Source organism: Engraulis encrasicolus, chromosome 22 (genome assembly GCF_034702125.1).
Source record: "Engraulis encrasicolus isolate BLACKSEA-1 chromosome 22, IST_EnEncr_1.0, whole genome shotgun sequence".
Classification (NCBI taxonomy): domain Eukaryota; kingdom Metazoa; phylum Chordata; class Actinopteri; order Clupeiformes; family Engraulidae; genus Engraulis; species Engraulis encrasicolus.
The window spans coordinates 2,843,492-2,867,770 of NC_085878.1; the positions used below are offsets into that span (position 1 = coordinate 2,843,492).

General features: G+C 42.1%; 2 protein-coding genes across 2 annotated transcripts in view; both read left to right on the forward strand.

Annotated features, from left to right (window-relative positions):
• The first annotated feature begins 3,702 nt into the window (after window positions 1–3,702).
• gatm (glycine amidinotransferase (L-arginine:glycine amidinotransferase)) lies at window positions 3,703–11,614 on the forward strand. The gene is made up of 9 exons (XM_063188371.1): window positions 3,703–3,839; window positions 4,515–4,739; window positions 4,880–5,075; window positions 5,605–5,795; window positions 6,800–6,937; window positions 7,769–7,933; window positions 9,218–9,281; window positions 10,302–10,418; window positions 10,598–11,614. The coding sequence occupies exons 1-9, from the start codon at window positions 3,771–3,773 to the stop codon at window positions 10,708–10,710; spliced, it is 1,278 nt and encodes a 425-aa protein (XP_063044441.1). The 5' UTR covers window positions 3,703–3,770; the 3' UTR covers window positions 10,711–11,614.
• Window positions 11,615–19,793: 8,179 nt separating this feature from the next.
• pde8a (phosphodiesterase 8A) overlaps window positions 19,794–24,279 on the forward strand; it is a 73,171-nt gene continuing 68,685 nt past the window's right edge. Inside the window, exon 1 of the mRNA XM_063188357.1 lies at window positions 19,794–21,082. Within this exon, the coding sequence (XP_063044427.1) occupies window positions 20,921–21,082 (162 nt within the window). The 5' untranslated portion in view covers window positions 19,794–20,920. The remainder of the gene's footprint in view (window positions 21,083–24,279) is intronic.

The following is a 24,279-nucleotide window of genomic DNA, read 5'->3' on the forward strand; positions in this document are numbered from 1 at the left end:
CAAAAGAACTCTTTGTGTGCAGTATCACATTTGGTTTAAACCATGAGAATGGGCATTTCACTCAGAGATCATAACCACTTTCAATCAATAAAGAATTTATCTCAAGGATATCACTTACAGTAAGATCAAAGTTATAAAGTCGATTGGAATGGTTCCTATCAGCCACTGTTGAAATGGGAATGACCCATCTGCGGTTTCATGGCTGCCAGCAGTTTTGGAATTAGATTTAGACTGAATGACACTTCGGGTTGTATCTAACCTGGCCGTGTGTGGCCACTGAATGCGGTTCCTCCTTGCTCCACAAAAGTAAAAGTAAAAACAGGTAGAATGAATGTTTTTCAGCAACAACACAGTCTATCTACCTCATTAGGTACAATGAAGTAAATGGTGTAATAGCTATGTAATAGAATGTGCTAGTGTTGTACTTACACCATTAACCCCTTAAGGCGCGGCTTTATAAATTCATTGTTACCAGTATGGTAATGACCAAGTTGTGGTGCATTACTAAAGGGCCTGTGTTGTGTCATAGTATTGTAGTGCTATGGTAGTTACATTTCAATGTCTATTACAGCGTGCCACTGGAGGTACGGCGCGCATTAAGGGGCTACCAGAGATTCTTTAAGTAGAGATATGCCAATGTAATAGGTTGCTATGGGCACCTAACAAGACCAGGTTCCGGTCTGCCTAAAGGGGTGTGTCATAATACTCCTACAATGAATAGAACAGTCCTTAGGTCTGCCCAGGTCTGCCTAAAGGGGGAATCCCCCACCATCCCCCTTGCAATAATGGAACCCGGAAACAGTGGGCCAACGGAACCTCTCTCTCTCTACTCTCTCTGCCATTAATCATTATCTCTTTTTTAAAAGATTCTTCACCATTGCAGGATAGGACGAATGTTGACATCAGTTTTTAACTCCACAAAAACAAGGCAGAAAGACTTGATTGTAAGTTCCATTATAGGCATAGGATTCCGCAGCGTGTAGATGTTATGGCATCAGTGACCCCATGGCCTTGGCGGAGGTCTGCACTCTCTGAGTGCTTCTAGTTTACTTTTACTTTTGACACCTCTGTGATAAACATAGCTTTTTTTTTTTTTTTTTTAAGGATTTTTGGGGGATTTTTGCCTTTATTTGACAGGATTGTGAAGGTTATGACAGGAACTGAGTGGGGAGAGAGAGACGAGGAAGGACCAGCAGAGGACCCTGGCCAGTAATTGAACAAGGGACGACCATTAGCGAACAAGTGCCCTACCATTTGCGCCATGGTAGGGCCATAAACAGAGCTTTTTAAATTTATTTAATTTTTCAAAACTTTTGTTGTGCCATCAGTCTGACTGTAGCAGGGAAGAAGCGTTTTGCTTGTATAGTGTTGATACTGTTAACTCTGTTGTGTCTCGGGTTGCTTTGTATGAGCAGAGAGTGCGCTGGACAGAGTGAGGATTTAATGATGGTCTCTGCTCCCATTGGACTATGTTACACCCTATTTTCATTTGAAGTCTTTCTGCCTCCTTTTTGTGGAGTTAGAAACTGGAATGTTTTGCCCTGTCCCATAATTCAATTTGTGCTCACTAGGGGTGACTAGATGTATAGGCCAGCAATGGTGAAGAATCTTTAAAAAGGTCCTGGTTCCAGTTCGTGATCCGGATCACCAGCAGAATCACTTGTTCCTTGGGTCATTACTAACAACTCTACAAAGTTTTGTCCAAATCCGTTGATTAGTTTTTGAGTCATCCTGCTGACAGACAAACAGGCAAACAGATAAACAAACAGACAAAAAACATGACCTCCTTGGCGGAGGTCATAATAAATCATAATGTTGACAGAGGTTTCATGAGGGATGACAACTACTGTAGCATATATCACATGACACTTGATGTACTTGACAACATGAAGATTAGATGCTGACACTTGGAGACTGAGTGAGAAGGTGATTAGATGAATAACCTAAAACTGTATCAGAATGATATCCATAGCTTGACCCAGACAAATATCAATGTTTTTTTTTTTAATTTTGACACAATTAAAGTTTATAAGGGACAGGAAATGAGTGGGAGAGAGAGACGGGGGAAGATTGGGAAATTACCTCGTGTTGGGAATCAAACCCGGGTCGCCCGCGTAGCAGTCCAGTGCCCAGCCAACTAAGCCACGGCTGGCCCCCCTAGAAGTATTCTTGTGGTGTGTCTTTGTCTCTTTGTGCATCTTTGTATGCGTATGGGTACAGTATATACGGTTTTGATACATTGTCTTGTCTTTACTGATTATGCTATATATGAGGTTTTTTATTCTATGTCTTGATGTTGTAATGTGTTTGCAATGTGGAGCTATGGAATCTTTTTTTTTCCTCATCCTTACCCAATGTTTGTATAACACTTTCAGACAAGACTTCCGGGGCGCTCCCTCGCGTCCGACCCAGCAGCCTGTGTCTCTGTCTTTCAACATCATTGACTGATGGAGACTGGGACCGCAAACTGAATTGCCCTTCTGATGGGACTAATAAAGTTATCTGAATCTGAATATGTGAGTCCGTGTTTTGAACAGATGTCTGATATGAGACCCAAAGACAAGGACAGGGAGGGAGTAGCTATGGAGACCCTAGGGCAAGATGGAAGGCCCTGATGATTGCACACACAATCACATTCGATTATAGGCCTACATGAAAACTATGTTAGTATAAAACTTATGGGTTTAGGAATCACAGGGTAAGATTGATGTTACTGCTAGGGCAAGACAATTTAACCCAGAGCTCTGTAAATGCTTCATTTATTTTAAGATACTTACAGTACTAATTGGATACGAGAAATGGACGCCACGCTCACCAACCCCTCTTCATAAAAGAACACACAGGATTTCAGCCAACACAATAGTCAAGTCAAGACAAGTCAAGTCAATATAACAGTCATATAGAACGCCGTAAGGTAGAATGATGAAACGAAGAATGATGAAAATCCCACACAGCCAATTCATACAATATGGTGCATTAACGCAATGAGCCACTTCGCACTCTGTGTGAGATTAGTGTCTTACCTTAAATCTTCAGGTTACACTTTACTTTACGCCGGCGTCATACGTATGACATAACAGTGTCATAACATTGTCATAATGCAGTCATGCATGTGTCATAAACATTATGTCATGTGGGGCCGCTCACTCTTTGCTGAAAAGACTCAACTCATAACAACATTTCTATGACATTACCAAGACTCTGCAAAGTGGTTAAAGGTGCTACTTAAGATGGGCCTTTTTGTTGAGGACAACTACAAGACATAGTACATTGCATATTTAACTTTGAAATGCCCATAATCTCAGTATAACAGCATGCTGTCAGAAATGGTTTTTAATGTCTAATGGCATTTCCTGGCCATTTTGTGATTGTAATGTACATCTGTACAATTGTACATCTCTTGCGCAACATGTAGTACTTTCTTAAAACTTGTGGAACTTGGCTATTCCACTGAGAGGCATTCGTGGATGAGAGAGGCCATATGGTTGGCCCCGGGTTGCGTCACGGGCAGGCTCTGCTCTGCACAGTCTGTAGGCTAGCATTGGGTGGGTAGGTGATAAGAATGTGCTGTCCCAAGGTGTCGTGTCGTCTTGCATCGTGCATTTTCTTCCCAAGTCACGTTGCTTGTGGAATTGGTTGCATCGACCAATACCAGCGGGGCAGGAGGATATAAAAGCAACACGCACGCTGCAACCGATTCATTCTCAGAGTCTCAGGAGACAGTCCGATTGTAGCCTGCTGAAAATTTGCCAAAATCAGATCCTTGGAAAATGCTGCGAGTCAGATGTCTGAGAGGTGGTAGCAGAGGGGCCGAGGCCGCCCATCTGATTGGAGCTATGGTTTGTATAACACTGCAGCATCTCTTCATTTGGGGATAGATTTATTTGATAGCAGATGTTTTAATAAAGCAGTGATTTGTGGTACCGGATTTGTGGTGCAAAACCGAGTGATTAAAACACAATTTCCTTTCAATCAACCATTATTGACCAAATGTTTTTTTTTTTCAAGCACTGTGATTTTGCTGGTCAACTAGTAAAACTGTTTTATTTATTTGATTAACAATATTTCTTTTCATGAACTTGTTGAATTATTGCCATGCCCCGTTACCAATGCACCGCTGAGTGACAGCAAACAGCTGGCAGAGACAGCTGCGCCTTTACGCGGACTTCAGCGTTGAAGGAATTTTGCATGCTATATAATCTCTGACATAGAATGGAGAAAGAGTCAACTGCAGTCATGCAATTAAACTGAAATTAAGCTAAAGCTGCGCAATACATTATATTTCTCCCAATTAAGAAGACCATGGCACGTGTCTGTGCGTCAGTTTACAGCCACATGTTAATTTTTAACTTCGAAAGGAATAGTTGCGCTCCCCATAGAATAAGAAGTGAGCGCACCTCGATGCAAATCCATGTAGCTCCGGGGAGTTCTACACGGATTTCTCGAAACCAAATCATGTATTTCAAGAATGAAAAGAACGCCTGGCAACGAGCCTCTTCTGCTCTGCTCGCTAGGTTGGCCGCGCCGTGACCGGTTGGGTGCAGAGGGCTTGCCAGAGCACTGCCAGCTCAGCCGCTGCTGCCGCTGCTCAACCCCGCGTGGCAGAGGAAGAACCTGTTACTGAACTCGCTCCCGAGGAGAGCCCGGTGTGCGCCTACAATGAATGGGACCCGTTGGAGGAAGTCATTGTGGGCCGCGCTGAGAACGCACGCGTGCCCCCATTTACTGTGGAGGTCAAGGTACAGTGGATGGGCGCTTTGCGGGCCGCATGCAAGATGCTTGACACACTGCATACTACTGGACATTTTGCAAATAGGCTACTGTTTACCTCTGTTTTCATATCTTCTGTTGATGAACGATTTGTTGGTGTGCTTCACAGGCCAATACCTATGAGAAGTGGTGGCCATTCTACCAGCAGTATGGGGGTCAGTCTTTTCCTGCGGACCACTTGAAGAAAGCTGTTGCTGAAATTGAGGAAATGTGCAATATTCTTCGCCATGAGGGTGTTACTGTCACAAGGCCTGAGCCCATTGACTGGTCTTTTGAATACAAGACACCAGACTTTGCTTCTTCTGGTAAAGTTTTTACTTGATACATAATCTCGTCTCACAATGTTTGCAGTTAAAAAATGTGGTTGTATTTTAATACATGCTGTATCATGATGAGGGAAGTTGACAGGGGCGCAGAGAGGCCCACAATTGTGTCCTTATTACATTTGATGTGTTGGGCTGGGGACCACTTTCAGATTACTTTGTTCTGATCGTGGCCAAAGTTGTCAGCAGTCATGACCATAATGGTTGTTCTAAGGTAATATGTGCATTTTAGCAGCCAATAATATAACTAATAATAAGCTGAAGAAGGCTTGCGTGGCTACGCGTGGGTCTCTGCCCCCATGTTTTTAAACTTAATAGCCATGTTTCAATAAAGGCTTTTTCATATTTTTGCACAAGAAGAGTGCCTTGGACTCCTTTTTTGACAAGATATTGTTTTTTTCCCCAACTCCAAAGAGCACCTTCAAGATTTTTTTCCTCAACACTTCCCTGAGCACTTCGGATTTTCTCTTCACTTAATAATAAGCTGACTTTGTGTTTTTTCCCCTGACAGGGATGTATGCAGCCATGCCGAGAGATATCCTGATAGTGATTGGGAATGAGATTATCGAGGCCCCCATGGCATGGAGGGCCCGCTTCTTTGAGTACCGGGCGTACAGGCCCCTCATCAAGGACTACTTCCGCCGGGGGGCCAAGTGGACCACCGCTCCTAAGCCCACCATGGCGGACGAGCTGTACGACCAGGTGAGACAAACGCACGCGTTACAGCATAAGGCTTTAGACTCTGTAATGTCATGGTGGTGTACTATGGTAGAAAAGTCTTTTCAAGGGCTAGTACATAGACACGGTTAGATGAAATACAAAACATTGTCATATAGAATGACGTAAATGTAAGGAAAACGTTATATTGCTATTGCCATTGAGAGTTTCTGTTGTATTGTTAACTCACGCCCTTCTGTGTATTTATTTTTGTTTCTAGCCTAAGTCACATGACTGAGACTGTTAGGACGTAGTATAACACCATAGTACCGTGCACAGGGAGGCAGAGGGGAGGGTCGCTTTCCCTGCCCCAGGGGTGGGGGGGTCAGAATTGGGCTCTTGCTGCATCGTCGGGTTGGGCGCCTTTCATATGATTTTGTCCGGGTCCCGGCCAAAGCAGTCAGCGGCCCTGACTGTGCAATGTGTGTAGTAATAATGTGTGTGTTTATGTGTGTGTGTGTGTGTGTGTGTGTGTGTGTGTGTGTGTGTGTGTGTGTGTGTGTGTGTGTGTGTGTGTGTGTGTGTGTGTGTGTGTGTGTGTGTCTTAGGACTACCCAATCCACAATGTGTAGTAATAATGTGTGTGTGTGTGTGTGTGTGTGTGTGTGTGTGTGTGTGTGTGTGTGTGTGTGTGTGTGTGTGTGTGTGTGTGTGTGTGTGTGTGTGTGTTTTTAAGGACTACCCTATCCACAATGTGCCAGTAATAATGTGTGTGTTTATGTGTTTGTGTTTGTGTGTGTGTGTGTGTGTGTTTTAGGACTATTCTATCCACAATGTGCAGTAATAATATGTGTGTTTATGTGTGTGTGTGTGTGTGTGTGTGTGTGTGTGTGTGTGTGTGTGTGTGTGTGTGTGTGTGTGTGTGTGTGTGTGTGTGTGTGTGTGTGTGTGTGTGTGTGTGTGTGTTTATGTGTGTGTTTTAGGACTACCCTATCCACAATGTGCCAGTAATAATGTGTGTGTTTGTGTGTGTGTGTCTGTTTTTGAAGGACTACCCAATCCGCACTGTAGAGGACAGGCATAAGCTGGCAGCCGAGGGCAAGTTTGTGACCACGGAGCATGAGCCGTGCTTCGATGCCGCCGACTTCATTCGGGCCGGGACTGATATTTTTGTGCAAAGGAGTCAGGTATGTTACATTTTGCAGTAGTTTTTGGTAGGGTGCGCACATCCAAAAACACTTGTTGCAGGTGCCAGACAAAAAAGTTAGACAGTTGAAAAAGGTAGGTCTGCACACTGCCGATCAGCTCCAAAAATAAACTTTATTATTTAAAAAGCAACGTTTCGACGTGATCAAAACGTTTTTTAAATAATAAAGTTTATTTTTGGAGCTGATCGGCAGTGTGCAGACCTACCTTTTTCAACCATGTTACATTTTGCACACAAGCCCAAGAACTGATTATACTGCAAGCACAAGTTAAGCATAAGTGAAGTCTAAAATCAGCTTTGAAACATGAAGGTAGCACATGTTGTGGATCTATTGCACTGGTTCAAATGGCTTTGAAATGGATGGAATTGTTCATGATGGCACTTGACACTAATTCCTGGAGCTCATTGTCTGGATTTCCCGTGTGCCATCATGCACAGTGTGCAACTAAATAACTGAGGTGCTGTTTACACGTAGCTGGATATTTTTATATGTGGATATTTTTTTCTCCTGCTTGTATTGGTTTTGCATTGGTTTTGGCCTTCCGTTTCCACGTAGCAGATATTTAAAATCCAGGTATAAAAAGCAGGAGAAAAAAATATCCTGTTTAGGGGGCTGAAACGCATTTGTTACAATGGAGGATTTCTTTTTATCTACATGTTGCGTTTACACCTAACAGGATAAAAAAAAATACCCTGCTAAAAAAATATCCTGCTACGTGGAAACAGCACCTGACTGCTATAGTCAATACTACACTATAATCAAGGGACCAACTGTGGCAATGCTCTGTCTCCCTCCCCCCTGCCCCCACAGGTTACAAATTACATGGGCATTGAGTGGATGCGTAGGCACCTTGCTCCCACTTACAAGGTGCACATCATCTCATTCAAAGACCCCAACCCCATGCATATCGACGCCACCTTCAACATCATTGGCCCAGGCCTGGTGCTGTCCAACCCCGACCGCCCATGTCGCCAGGTGGGTACAGCATACATGTTTTTTGTTGTTTTTGTTTATAAACACAGTGTTGTGAGGAGGGCCAAGACACTGGCAGCCAACCACGTGAGCTAATTTTTTGACTGACAACGGTTTAGACCAATCAGAGGATGAGTTGTGTGCATTCAGGGCCGTGCAGCCAGGGGAAAACAAAAATGTAGAACCCATCTATACTGGAAAAGAAAAGCATGTTGGGAACTTCATTACATAGTGGGCAGTGGCAGAAGCATAAATAGCTGAGTTAAATGAACACATAATATATCATATCATATCATATCTATATATTCAGTAATTCCAAATGCATTGCAACATTATTGCAACATATTGCAACATTGTTAGTGCCTTTTTAGTTCAACACTATTTGATCACTTAAATATCACATAATTGTTATATTGCACACCGAAAAATAACATGTTGCATTGGTTGCACACTTTGGCAGCAACTGAGTTAAATCAGCACATGTGACTAAGTTGAGGAAACAATCACAAAGAGAGAATGTTCGGGATTGGATACAGGTAGATAACCAGAGAAATCAGGTGTTTGGCAGGTTCAGCCAGGTAGTAATTAAATAATGGTATGGCAGTCCTTAGTATGCAGGTGATACTACGTAGGCGCTGATTGACAGATTGGTGACTGACACATTGGTGTTGGAATGGGATTGACTGATCCACTGGAAGCAGGCAAGGGTGTTACTAAATTACTAAATTCTAAAAACGTTTTTTAATTACCATGTTATCACTTTATTCCAATAGCCAGCAATTGGAATATTTTACTCCAAAATGTTTGGTCACTTACAGTAAGTGCGAAAATATACAAGTGCTATGCAACAAAAGTGACAACGTAAAGAAGGATAATGTCCAACATGAATATCCAGTCTTTGTCAGGGTACTGAATGATCAGAGGTCATTAGGGGAGTGTAGTATCTACCCAAATGAAAGAAAGCGGGACTCAGGGCTTGCCCATGTTCCCATTGTTGTATCCGGAGAAGTCTGCCATTCATGTTTCATACGTCAGAGCTTGGCTCGTCTTACATTCAAGTGTACCGCCCTCCTGTGGAGAGATGTGAGAATGCAGTGAGAGCTGATGATTTGTTCTCTCTCTCTCTCTCTCTCTCTCTCTCTCTCTCTCTCTCTCTCTCTCTCTCTCTCTCTCTCTCTCTCTCTCTCTCTCTCTCTCTCTCTCTCTCTCTCTCTCTCACACACATATACACATCATCTCTCGTTCTCCCTTCCTATCTCTCCCTCTCCCTCTCCCTCTCTCTCACAGATTGAGATGTTCCAGAAGGCTGGTTGGACTGTGGTGAAGCCACCAACTCCTCTGATTCCAGACGGTAGGTTTGCATATGTCATAGGCTAAAATAAGTATTGTCACTTTATTTGTATAGCACGTTCAAAAAATACAAACGACTCCAAAGGGCTGAATTACAGATGTGTTGTGTGTATGTCTTTGGCACCCCCTACAGAAAACTCACAAACTGCATGTGGACAAACAGGCAGACAGACAGAGACAAACAAAATAATATAGTCTTTGCAATACCTGTCCCAATTCCATCCAGGGCCCAGGTAATGGAATAGAGAATCAATAAGGGACACATTATTACACCTAACCATAGGTTAATAGTCATATACAAGTTAAACTACAGTGGGGAAGTTTATTTATGCACCACATTTTATGTTCCAAAAACACAGGAGAGAGAACAGACATTAGCAAACATCATTATTCCTATGAGCAGCATGGACGTGCCATCGTTCAGTCTACTGACACTCTACAATGGCTATGTTTATGTGACGTTTTTAATTCTGAATTAATAATTCAAAATTAAATAGTTCCGTCGTACGCCTAATGCCTTTTTGGGAAAAGTTGCCCTCTTCCTATTAAAACCTAAATATCAGCCTCCAAAGCACATAAAAACTGAAATGAGTTGCATTTAAGAGTTAGGATCCTCATTTTGCATTAGCATGTGTTCATTCAGATCCAACATACCCACGTTTTAATGGGAACAAAAACCCTCCAATCTCAATACCCTGAATGCAGTATATACTCAATGTTGCTCTAGGCGCCAAAGGTCACCCAACATAGGCTATACATGGGTTCTCAGTGTTTATCAACACGATGTTATGAGGAGGGGCAAGATACTGGCAGCCAACCAAGTGAGCAAATTTTTTGACTGACAGCGGTTTCCAACAATCAGAGGTTGAGTTGTGCGCAGCTAGGTTCGCGCAGTCAGGTTATTAACGAAATTTAGAACCCATGTATATGCAGCACCAGGCTAAAATGGGTTAAAAGAACCTTGTTCCTCCTCCTCTCCTGATGGGTTAAAAGAGCCGTGTTCCTCCTCCTCTCCTGGCAGATCACCCTCTGTGGATGTCCTCCAAGTGGCTGTCCATGAATGTCCTCATGCTGGATGAGAAACGAGTCATGGTCGACGCCAACGAGTCCACCATCCACAAAATGTTTGAGAGCCTTGGTAAGTCTTTTTAATTAATTAATTTATTTATTTCTTTTTTACAGATAAATAGTCAATGACATTATTAAGCTTACAGAATGTAGGCCCTGAACTTGTGTACATATTTGACCTTTGAACTTGACCTTCTTTCATGTTTTGGTTTGTTCTGAACCTGTGCCCCTTGTCCTCTCCTCCAAAAGGCATCAAGCCCATCAAGGTGAACATCCGCCACGCCAACTCTCTCGGAGGTGGTTTCCACTGCTGGACAACTGACGTGCGTCGTCGTGGTACCCTGCAGTCTTATTTCCACTAGCCGCGCCAGAAATCAGCAGTTCTTATTGAGCCTTAAATGTTATGTTTGAAGAAAGACAGAAAAAAAATAATCAATAATAATGAGTTTGCTTGCTCAAACTTTAAGGCCTGAACTATGTTGATTCTCATAATGTAAAAAAATAAACAGCTGTGTGTTGAAGCTTTCGCAAGCACTGAAATTTACGTAAACAGCAACAATCACATTGTTGTCTCAATAACTACTGCGTTTCTGGCCAGCTGTGGTTTATAACACTTATTGTACGCATGGCTTCTGTCACCAGCGAGCATGGGCAGGGTACATTTCCAGCATGACTACAAACTATCAGGACAAAAACAAAATGGGGGTTGTTGTCTACCTCCATTGTGAAACCCAGCAAACATTACTAAATGTCTTAGATTCTTCAGTTAACTTTTTTTTTTCCTTTTTGAATTTTGTACCTTTTTTTCTAAAGTATTATTAATATGTTGTCGTAGCAGGTCATAAAGAAATTACACTGTGTAACCATAGGTATTTAAAGAAAAAAAAACGAGAAAACCACGCAAATGTAAATATTTTCTACAATGTTATTTGGCATATTATATCCCCGAAATGACTTTTGTTTTTATACAATATGCATCATAAATTTGTATCAAATATAATAGTATACCTTTTGCCTCAGGGGCCATCTGCAATAATGAGTTTGAGCCAGGTTTGGTCAATATCCCCATGTGCTTTGCAGCATACATTGTGCATAGGGAATACTTCTAATCGCATGCGCTTAGTAGCAATGTCTCATTTAATGTTGGAGGTCTCCCTTCATATTTTAGGTGAAGTGGAGAGCTCATCCATTTACTCATAATGGCTTTAGATTGCTTTTTGGTGTTCTAAGCTTTGAAGTAAACAATAAAACAAACATTTGAAACATTCAAAAGTGTTTTTGTCCCTTTTTGTTAGCAGAAGCAAGACATTGAGCACAGTATGTGCATATTACCATTAAACCAGATCACAGAAATAGGAAGTGCAAAAAAGCTCTCTTGACCAATACAATGCACTCCTCTGTTATTAAATGGTCTTAATTCAAATATGGCACGTCCCACGTTCGACTGGTTAAAAACAAGAGGAAGCTGTCTGAAAGGGACGTTTGGGTGACTGGCCATGTGTATTGGCCCTGTCGAGCTCTCGATGGCCCACTCTGATGGAAACAGGAGAGTTGAGGTGCACATTTAATTCTACCATGATTTGAACAGTTGTGGTTTTATGTATTTTGGGTACAGTCCGGGTTAGCACCCAAACATCCTTTTCAAAGAGTTCAGACAGCTTCCTCTTGCATCCACAGTTAATCCTGTTGGATGTGGTTCATCCTTCTTGGTGGCATGCAGACATTACCTTGGATACCGTGGCTCTTGATAAATCACAAAGTCTTGCTGTCTCGGTCAAAGATGCAACAGTTACACACGCACCAAGAACCATAATGTGTGCATTGGAAAATGTTGAGCAAAACTGTGCTCTTACCCCGCTAATCGAATATTCACACTTCACCTTACTGGTGCAATGTGCAATTAATGAAGATTGGCCAACAGGCTGGTCCACTTCAGCCATGAAACTCCCCACTCTAAAATGAAAGGAGTTTCCATTATTTCGTCCAACCCCTGTAGATTGGATAAGTCACACGCAGGACAGTGCATTGGGCACAGTATATTCTTTTCAATTTGATTAGACAAAAGTGGGATTATGAGGAGAGTAAAAAAGGTGTTTGCTGATGTTGCATAACTTTTCGAATGATTATTGAGTATGTTAAGACATTTCAGACAAAATGCCCTAATCTGGCTGGGATCTGGGAAAGGGCTGAACAAATAAACTATTGCGTCACCGGGTACTGACAAGTCAAAGGCACCGTGAGCAATACAACTGCATGTTGAAATAGGACGGGAGGTGCGGCACTCTGTAGAATGGTTTTCAGAGTAGGTTTTGCATCCATGCTGCTCATTGAAACTGTGCTGCTTATTGCCACTTAGAATTTGATGGCGTGGTAAGTATTTGTGAAAAAGGTAAGCTTTGTGAATGGGCAGCAGGAATTCTCAATATGAACTACTAAAATATTACACACCACTTTGTGAGCTGTAGACTTTCGAAAACAAATGTTTAAGTTGATTTTAAGAACAGAGTTGCAGGTGCATAGACGGCCATTCTAAAGCTGGTTGAGATCAAATCCAAATCAGCCTGCAGCAAACATGAAATAAACGGTGAGGGGGACTCTAAAACATTGCAGACCACTCAGATAATGGCCTTAATGTTAAAAAAAACACTGGACTTCCCCCTATTATTGGCTATAAGTTACGTTGAACATTTATTTCTCAGCCTTATTACGATAGAACAGTGAGGATGTGACAGGAAGAGGGGAGGGTTTGGTAATGACCCGGGCCGGACTCAAACCTGGGTCCCCATGTACTGTATATGGTATGGGAGCTGTACTCTACGTGATGAGCCAGAGCCACAGAGCACCCCCCCCCCTATAAATTACATTTAGTATATTCCCATATACTGTACATTCCCACTCAACAATAGGCCCAATAAGCCCACTCCATAATGCCGATTGTGTCATTATGAGCAACTTGCTCACAGAATGGTTGGAGAAAACGGTTGTATTCCAATATGCAGAGATGGAAGAAGTACTGAGGTTGTGTACTTAAGGAAAAGTAGAAGTACCCTGCAAAAAAAATACTCAAGTGAAAGTAAAGTTGTACACCAAAAATGTACTTAAGTAAAAGTCATAAATACTAACTTTTAAATATACTTTTTGAGTACAAAAGTACAAGTATGTCTGCCTACTTGATCCAATAGGAAAAAGTTTCTGCAACGGTTTTCGGTTCTATTTGAACATGACTATGGAGTCCTGTTAATGTTTTTTAAAGTATATTTTCTGTCTGGGTGTCAGTTTGAAAGAGGGGCTTGGTCCCACCTCCCTGCCCGTAGCTGAGGCTACTCAAATATCCACGAAACACAACAGGAAAACCTAGGATAAATGTAACTAGTAACAAAGTCCTCTTCTAGAAATGTAAGGAGTAGAAAGTACATATAATTGTCAAAAAATGTAATTGAGTAAAATTAAAAGTCTAGAGTAGGAAACAGTAGCTTGACCTTCCATGTAAAGACAGGAGTTAGACAAGGATGTGTGATGTCTGCATTGCTCTTCAATATCGTCATAGACTGGGTAATGCGTCGCACAACCAAAGGAAAAACAAGAGGTATAAGATGGACTCTTTTCTCAGCATTAGAAGACCTGGATTTTGCTGATGATCTAGCACTACTATCACACACCCACCAACATATACAAGAGAAAACATCACGACTCGACCACTTTGCACAACAAGTTGGCCTGAAGATCAACAACCGAAAATCTGAAGTGATGACATTGAACATCCCAGACCCACATCCGATCCATGTTGATGATGAAACTCTGATGACAACCAAGGAGTTCACCTACCTTGGCAGCACTGTAACAACTGATGGGGGTGCGCACAAAGACATAAGAAGCCGAATTAATAAAGCCACAAATGCATTTAGAATGTTGAACAACATATGGAAGTCCCAACAATACAGAACCAAAACAAAACTTAAAATATACCAGAGCTGTGTGCTATCTACCCTCTTGTATGGAGCTGAATGCTGGAGGATGACTGCAAGTGACTTGTGCAAACTATCAGTGTTCCATACAAGAAGTCTGAGAAGGATATGTAGGATTTTCTGGCCCAATAAGATCTCCAACAAAGACCTGCTTACTAGGTGCCAACAAGACAGCTTGGAGACCATAATAGTAAAGCGACGCTGGAACTGGATTGGACATGTTTTGAGGAGGGAGCAAGACAGCATCCCAAGAGTAGCCCTACGATGGACACCCGAAGGAAGAAGAAGGAGAGGACGACCTAAGAACACCTGGAGGCGCACAGTAGAGGAAGAAATGAAATCTATGAGCCTCACTTGGGATAGTATCCAGAAAAAAGCACAGAACAGACCAGAGTGGAGAACCTTTGTTGCTGCCCTACTTGCCAGGAGGCAAAATGGGCAGTAAGTAAGTAAGTAAAAAGTAAAAGTCTGCATTTTTATTTTTACTCAAGTAAGTACAAATTCCAGAAAAAAAACTTAAGTACAGTAACGAAGTAAAAATACTTAGTTACGTTCCACCTCTGCCAATATGCGTCCTTCTGTCCTTCCTTGCTCACTTGCATGCTTGTGACCTCATGATGACGTCACCGACCACTTTAATTCAATATCTTGCAAATGCACAATTCTTGTAATTTCCTCTTTTGCAATTAATTTGGGGTGGTGAATGAATAACAGTCCCCCAAAAATTGTTGTGGGTAGGCTGACAGTGGGGAAATTTTGTATCGTTTTCTCCACGGAGGCGGGGTGTCAGCAACATGCGAGGCCACAAGCACAAGTGGAGGACGGAAGTCTGCATATTGGAATGCACTCAATGTGTTGCAGGTGGAGCTCACGTCTCCAACTGTGATGTCACGAAATGCATAATAAAGTTGGTTATTTGATGGAACTTTAAAAGTCACAATAAACTCATCTTATTTTAAAACATGAATGCACTGAAGAATTATTTTCCCTCTTCCCATATACGGTATATCACTGAGTAGCCTAATAATTCTGATACACCACACTGACATGCACACAGCCAAGCACTTGGTTACACCCACAGTGTCAGTAAGTACACCACTCCCATCTACTGGTGAGTAGGGGATCTTAAAGTTGAGCAGGTAGGCTACTGCCAGCAGACCAGATTAATGAAGTCTTAAAGGTAACGGTGTAACATTTTTAACAGTTTCTTTCCAGAATTCATACTGCCCATTCATACATGTTACCTCTTAACAAATACTTACCACCACCATCAAATTCCAAGTATTCATTATGAATGGGGAAATTGCACTTGTCATTCATTAAAAATTAGATGTTCTCCATGTCTGCCATGTTTTGAATGTCCATAAATAGACATTTTTAGCTGCAAAGCTTACTGTACTTTTGTCATACTAGTAAATATCAGTTTATTTAGAAAATATTCATGAAAAATATCAAGTTTGTGAATGGGCAGCACACTTTCAATTGTAATACCTACTCTGGCCACCATCCTACACAGTGCACCATTAAAGTTTCTTTTCCGATTGTTTCCACACAATTTCTGGTACTTCATGCACAATTCTGAAAATATCTCACTTTTCCCTAAACACTACACACAATTCTCTGGATTCAATACAATTTCATGAAGAAAACTACTGGTTTTATCATGGAACACACCATCACTCAAAATACTAAAATCAATTGCCATACCACGTGTACTCCCTCATGACATTAGGCTCGTTCGTAATGAAGCAATGCTGCTTTTGTTAGGCAGTGGGCATGCGCACTTTGCCAGTTTGATGCATTCTGGTTAGAATTTCCTAACCACAATGCATCAAACTGGAAAAGTGTGCATGCTCGCTGCTTAGCAAAAGCAGCACTGCTTTGTCACAAACGAGCCCGTCATGAGGGAGTACACGTGATATGGCAATTGATTTTAGTATTTTGAGTGATGGTGTGTTCCATGATAAACTCCTTTCATACCTGTTAACTATCCGCAATCATCACCTAATAAGGACACATGTTGCATGTGATATTGATGAGAACATGAGTGGATGCAGTGAGAACACACATTTTTTAATCTCTAATTGTAATATGTAATATGTAATACAAGAAATCACTTTCAGCCCTGCTGTGGCCAAATGGTAGGGCACTCGTCTACCATGCGGCTGACCAGAGGTCGATTCCCGGCCCGGGTCCTTTGCTGGCCCTTCCCCGTATCTCTCTCTCTCCACTCACTTCCTGTCACCAGCTTCACTATCCTATCAAAGTCTAAATCACTTTCATGTGGTTACCCAAAACTTTACAGTAAATTACTGCAAATATTCATGTTGTCACACAGCTGAGTCTAAAAACAATATTTCAGTATTTTACAACAGAAATATGCCCTCTGTAGTAAGTGGAACACTGAACAAACTAAGGCTTACTGTACATCATGCTGAGTATAGCCAAAAATTCTGAATCAAACGAAGATATCGCAAACCACGCCCACTCAATGAAAAAGCGTGTGCTCAAGTTGGGTCTCCTAAGGGGGCGTTGTCCCCTACTTCTTCTTCTCTTTTTGAGGTGTTTGCGCAAGACGTGCGCTACCGCCATCTACGGCGCTAAGGGGACTTCATTGATTCTCAACCTCAGGACTCCGAAGGTCTCCTAACCGAAGGTCTCCTAAAGGGGCGTTCACCCGACATAAAGTGGATACCGGAAAGGAAACAAAATGACGCTTCTTGGTTACATCCACTTTCTTTGGTATAGTGTTTTACCATATGCACATTGTGTTCAAATGGTTCATATGAGTGTGAATTAAAATGATGGCTTGTGTGTGTCATTTGAGAACAAAATTATTGTCTTTTAAGAAGACAGTGCATTGTTTTGGGACAAGGCATTCATTTTGCAGAAGTGAGTTGTTTTGCCCATTGTGCGCGAGTTTTGGGATTTGTGTGTAGACTTTTGAGAATTCGAGACCTGATTCCAGAAATTGTGTGTAAACAATCAAGAAAAACTGTAATGACGAATGATAAATTCATGAGGAGTAGTTGGTAAACACACAATAACGTTACCATACAACTTTAACAGCGAGTTTAATCAAAACTAGTCACATGTAAATGTACGGTATCGCACAGGCTTATGGCTCGTTCAAAATGTCGAGAATCCCAAGAAAGCCGACCTAAAACTCGGGGAAAGTGGGCGTGAACATTTGGTGACGCAATATCAGATCGATATTTCTCGAGGTTGATCTCTGGCGGAAGTATATAACAACGAGTTCCCGAGTTAATAGGCACGGTCGCAACCAAGCAAATTTTTTTTTGATCAACACGAGATCTGCTTATTCGAATAAAGGTGGAGTTGAATGCAAGCATGTGGGCTACACCTGCAATTCACATCAGATTGATGAATGCTAATCACAGCAGATTACCGACGGCATGGAGGAGGTCTTCTGCCCAGCAGTAGCTCTTGTGGTACTGCGTGGCTGCTTGACAAAACTTTTGTTCCCGCGATGGTTTAACGCCATGTGACACGACTGCAGCGCAGAGGTCACTCCCTTAAACTGCGTCGTGAATGGCAATTCTAACCAGGATGCTTCACGCGGACACAGTGAGCATGCTCGCTGCCTAGCAAATTTGCTGCCTGGTTGAAGAAACGCTATCATGAACGCCCTTAATGTTTTGTGTGACGACACACGCATCATCAACATGGCGCCCATGCATGCAACTGGCATGTACAGTATCATAAATGCTAAAATGTCATCTTGTAATCACTATCAACAACACCAGTTAATGTCATTCAATTGCAGATGCACATATGTCAGTAATGCTGGTCTCTGACTGTTTAATTTAGCCTACTTAAGCTAAAATGATATGTCGTGGGTGTGGAGGCTCAAGTGGAGGTGAAAAAAAGAAAAGAGAACCAAAACAAAACACGCATGATTCCCGATTGTTCCGGGATCAGTGGCCTTCACGCGGCAAAGTCCTGAACTCGGTTGTCACATGTGCAGTGTCGTCAGCTGTCTCGAGAGGTCCCGAGACCGTGAAGGCGACAATCGTTTGCACTTTCATTGATAGCTGCTGCCATGGTGTCTATGGGTGCATTCCAATATGCAACCTTGCATCCTCCTCTTGTGCTTGTGGCCTCACGTTTTGCTGATGCCCCACCTCCGTGGACAAAATGATTACGTTTCCCAAATAAAAATATAAATATAATGCTGTCAGTGATGTCATCATGACGTACTACTTCCTGGTACGAGGCCACAAGCACAAGTGGAGGACGCAAGGTCACATATTGGAACGCACACTACGTTTCCTTTTATATGATGGTCCTAATAAGTGAAACATATGCTTGCCTGTGACTACTGTGAGGCCTGTCTGGGGTAATCAGTGGGTAATTGGGCAAGCAGTCAGACGTTTGGCTTCCCAGGATTTGCAGTCGTGTCTAAAATTCCCAACTTTCCATCACTTGGGTGCTAATTTATGGAGGAGCTGGAGGAAATGAAGGGGATCCCTAGTTGAAAACCATGCCATCACACCAACGTGATTAGTGTGTGTGTGTGTGTGTGTGTATTTCTTTGCCAGTCAGAGAGCACTGCATGAACTAGCCATAGTCCAGGCACAGTTTATCCTTGGCCAAGGCAGGCCTGACTGTGTTGCTATGGCTGTGCTTTGTTTACATATTGGCCCCAGTGTAAACGCCTACATCTTCATCAGCCAAGTAGGCAAATAAACCAGAATGTTATGGATGTAGTATATAACCCATTTAATGATGAAATACCTTAAGACTTAAATATTTACAAAAAAGTAATTTGTAGTTTAGTTCTCTGCCAATAGGTATATACAAACATGCGTTTTGGCCATTAATAACATTTAAAAAAAAAATCAAAATGTTGGCAATGTAAATGAGAAATAGTGTTGACATAATTTGAATACTTTGTTTTATTTTGGCCTACTAAGCCTAAAGATTTGACAGTCCCACGTGTCAGGATATCAGGCAAGGGGAGCATGGTTAGTGTAAGTGAAATAACAAATAATTTACATAGCACCTTATTTTGTATCATTTGCGTAAAACGTATGCGTAAAAGGTAGCCTATGCGCAACGCAGCTTGTGCAGCAACACATCTAGAAACATTCAATCGCTGATGGGATATTACACTCTCCAGGGAGCGCATGTATGACTGCTGGACAAAGAAAGGTTAAGAGAAAGTCACGTGAAAACAGAAAATCCGTGCCATATCCGTTCGAACATTACGGACGCTGTGCGTTATTTAAGCCAAACCTGCGCTCGGCGTGTCCATCAAATCCCAGTGGAAAGAAATTCAGCTATAGCGATGCGAACTGCGTTGGGTAAACGCAAGGTTAGAACCCAAATCGTTAGCGATTGCAGCACATTTTCAAAGTTCCCTCGGAAACTGGGTACCTCCCAGCTGAGGGCTAGCTGTCGCTGATTAGCTCCGTTCAGCTCATTTGCATTAACGTCAGTAAAGGCTGGAGGTCAATCCTTGCGGGTGCTTTTATTGGATCTGGTGCTGTCAAGCACTGCTGAAGAATTGGAAGGGCAAACGCGAGTAAGGCAGAGAAAGACTAACAGAAAACACAATTATGTGGCTTATTTCTACCTTTACGTCTAAAAATGACCAACACGAGATTTCCTTTTGGGCAACCTGAAACTTAACGCCGTATATCATTTTCTGTTTTTGTGCGATTGCATTAGGCAGAGGTGGTACCACAGATAATTTGACAGCCTCTACATCTTTTTTTCTAAAAGAGGGAAAAATTGTGGGCCTTTGATTCACTGCTACCCCTTTCTAATGCTTCAACCTACTGAGGATTTTTTTTTCTTTCCACGTTGACAGTGGTCGCTTGACTGGGGCTTTACAGGATGAATTATATTTTTCGTAATAGTTATTTGCTTGGCAGATAAATGGAATGTTATATTGGACTACACGCATTTTGTTGCACGGGGGAGCCTTCAAGTCGGAGCGAATGCCGGAGGAACACTATGCTTGGTGAATATTCGAGCCTGTTGATGATGAATGACACAGAAGTGGAGCAAACTGTCGTGAGAACCGGTTTGTGCCTAATGTCTTGAATTGAAGAGTGTAACCAGATTGTGAAAGGAAAGGAGGACATCCCACTAAATTGGATGTTTTTGGGTGGAGAAGGCGACACAACTCGAAAGGCACGGACGAAAATGGATAAAACTATTACATAAACCAAGGAGAACTGGCCTTTACTTGTAAAGAGCAAAGTTAAGAATGCCTAAATGATGTGGTACGAAGAGGAGCGCGAAGAGAGTAATAGATAAATAGCATATGGGATTGACTTGTCGATTTGAAGGGTAACGGGATTCATGTTCGCGATTAAAATCGCCACTTTGAGACAAAATATACTGTCCATAATTTACTTCATGTAAAAGGCAGAAAGGAAATCTGTTTCCTGGTTGGGGGGTGGGGGGAAGGAAGATATATTATTCATGGTCTCTGTGAGGGAAGCGGTGGAGAGAATTTTGCATTAAGATTTAAAAAAAGGAAAGAAAGAAAGAAGACGTCAAGGAGAAACGGAATAACTGGAGGGCAGAAGCAGAGCACTTAAGCAAAAGGAATTGGCAATAGTGGCGTTGAAGCATGGGCTGTGCTTCAAGCATTCATATCTCTGATAGGGTGGTCTATCATAGTGGCAAAGATTCCGAGGAGTCCCACTCGCCCCAGCAGACCAATACCACTCAGCAATCTCAACAGCAAGGAAATCCAGCCCAAGGATTACCAATTAAACCATCCAGTTACAAGGTGAGATCAGTACACGCTGCCTACACTGATGAAGTGGGTTTTAAATATCCTTCTTTCTTTCCTAGCTCATGCACAACACACACACCAATATCAGCCATCACTTGGTTCATTGTGTATAGCGCATCTTAATGACATAATATTTTTGGACATCCCACGTTAACGCAGCCAGCTATGACCTATTGGGGTCAAACTATAATATTTTCCTTTGTATGACACACTCTTCCCTTTCCCTCCCCACATGGGCTTGGTGATTGTTTGCAAAATCTCCCTTTAGTTTTGGCGACATTGTGACACATGGTGCGTTTCCACCTATCAAATTCTTCACAGACGACTTGGTTCACGGGCTCTTGACATCACGCATCCCTTTCGGTTTCGTGTGAGTGGCGCCCAAGCCAATCTGCACATATTCCTCATTTTGTCAGCAAGCATTGTGTATGAAGACCGCGCACTGGCAACACCCTTATTAGAGGTCAATAAGGATGTATGGACGAATGTCTAGACTCTGCCCTACACACCATAAACAATTCTCCATCGACTCAAGCTAACCTAAGTAGATTATTTAGTTGTTATGTCATGTGCAAGGCGCTGGGGTAAAGCAAATGCACTCAAATGACAGTTTTACTCACCGGTGAAAATCATCTGCCAGTCAGTAGCTTGGCTGAGGATGTGAAGTGAAACACATTCAGCTCGAACCTTCATCCTTTCCCTCAGAGGGGTTTGAATTAATCCCATAGTCAGCTGTCTGACAATGCAATAATAATGTGACATATTTGTTCGTTAGCCTACTGAATTTACTGGGTCGAGGGGAGAACAGACCGAAAAAGACCAGTGGAGCAGTGTGGGGCCTACATGCCCATCCAGGCGTTTTGAGGCTGCTCTCGGCACACGCAGTGACTGGTTTTGCTCGGCTCTTACCTTTAAAAACACATTTCATTTCAGTGCTGTAGTTTATTAGTTGTTTGACTTTGAAAACCACAGGCACAGACAGGGCAGGGTCCTTTAGGTCCCAGGCCAGTCAACAGATTGCCATTGAGAAATGATAGTGTACCATCATTGGTGACAAATGTATCTGCTTTCAGTAAACATCCAAGAAAGTTGGTCATCTGTCATTGGTCATTCAATCACCTTGGACAATTTAGTAGTACATCTAACCGGTGTTGCCAGATTGGGCTGTTTCCCGCCCAATTGGGCTGCTTAGGATGGCCGTGTGCAGGTAAAAATGGCATTTGGCAGAAAATCCCGCCCAGTTTTTGCCATAGAAGTCAATAGAATTGGGCGGGATTTTGTGCTTCTAGGCGGGTTTTGAGCATTTGTTGGGCTGGAAATCATCAGCCTCATCTGGCAACCCTGCATCTAACCAAACCAAATCCAGGCCTAGTGTAACAGTTTGTGTGTCTCTCTCTCTCTCACACACACACACACACACACACACACACACACACACACACACACACACACACACACACACACACACACACACAGAGTGTTAAGAGCTGCTGTAGTGTGAGGGATCTTGTGACATGGTGGTCTTAGGTTAGTTATTGCGTCGGGGTTGGTTATAGAGCCGGGGCAAGAGCAAAAAGCACCAGATGGCTAGCTGTGTTCATTTGCACGTGTCGGGGGTTGTATTTGTATTTTTCGTTCAGAGCATGATGCATTCCAACATGGTCAAGGTCCCCAGCATACTGTATTCTGTATTCTGTATACTGTATAGTGTATCCCCTTTGCAGACCCCTAGAATTATCTATACATGAAGTCATTTATTAATTTGAACATGAAAGATTTCTGAGAAGATACTGTATCCAGACCACTCTGAAGGCCCTTTGAAAAATCAGTGAGATGTGCGTTTGCATTTTGATGACCGAAGCTCTGGCTGTGATGTAGCTGGAGTATATCCAACTGTAACTGTGTAAACAATCAAAGGAAAAGCATCATGACTTCACCTTACAGTTGAAAATCACAAACACTGAGGTCATGATCATTCAGTCGTGTACAACACCCCCCCCAATGATTTCATGCCATGGCATACGTGATATGCTTAGAAAGGCCTAACCCTGCACATTTTCATACACAGATTCAATTGGGATTGTGCATATGACCATATCTTATGAATCTAGTGTCTCTGCACTGATATAATTTCCACATTTTTCTGTAATAATATTGCCATAAATAATTGAATAATGAAAGCAAGGGTGATATAATATCTATTATAAAATCAGCTGTGAATTCGATATGGACCTTTTCACATGGCAGCAGCTCAGAACTATAAGGAGGTATTACCAAGTCTTTTACATAAACGATTTTTGCATTTACAAGGTTCTTAATGTCATGTTTTGAATGCCAGGGCCCTTGTTTTTACTACAAAGGCAGTGTGAACATATTTTGAGTATTTTTTGTCTTTTTCGTCAAAGACTTTAAAATGGCAAAATCCCAAAGATATCTCTGTCATAATCACTGTACATGTGTGCGTGCGTATGTATGTGTGCGTGCACATGCGTGTGTGTTGTGTTTAGACAAAAGTAACCATTGGACAACCGATGTGACTGTGCACATATATACACAATATATTATTTTACACTATATTATCTTAATGAAGGATGTATGCTGAAAGTTACCAACGCCTGTGTAGAGGTTTATAGTGAGCCACTGTATTAGTTTAGGTTGGTTGCACAAATAGGATTGTGTGTCTGACTGAGTCGCAATTGTGTAACATAACTGTGACACCGTTAGATCTGTGGCTGCCATGTGCATGTTACTGGCTCTCTGCTTTTTTTTTCAGCAGTTCATTGCTGCTGAAAAATGAAGATTCTAAGTCTTTTCTTGCCGTATTGGTTTTTGAAGCAACATTTTGTGCAAATGGATTGAAACAATTCTACAATTGGAGAATGTTCTTATCCATAAGTCATTGACTGAAGTAGTGTAGTAACAACAAAAGTGTTCACTTTTCACCACCTTTGCCAAAGCCAGAGGCCATAAATGTAGGTACATTCTAGGGCTGCTCAATATATGAAAATGTAATGATAATGTAAACTGTAATGAAAATGTAATGATGTAATGAAAATGAATGGCGATATGCGTATCGCGAAAAATGACATGATTATGGATAACAACTAAAACATTTTCTGCCTGCCATGACCAAAGCTGCGCTCCCGATACAGACTGACAAATTAGTGACAAGAAAAACATTCGGATACATT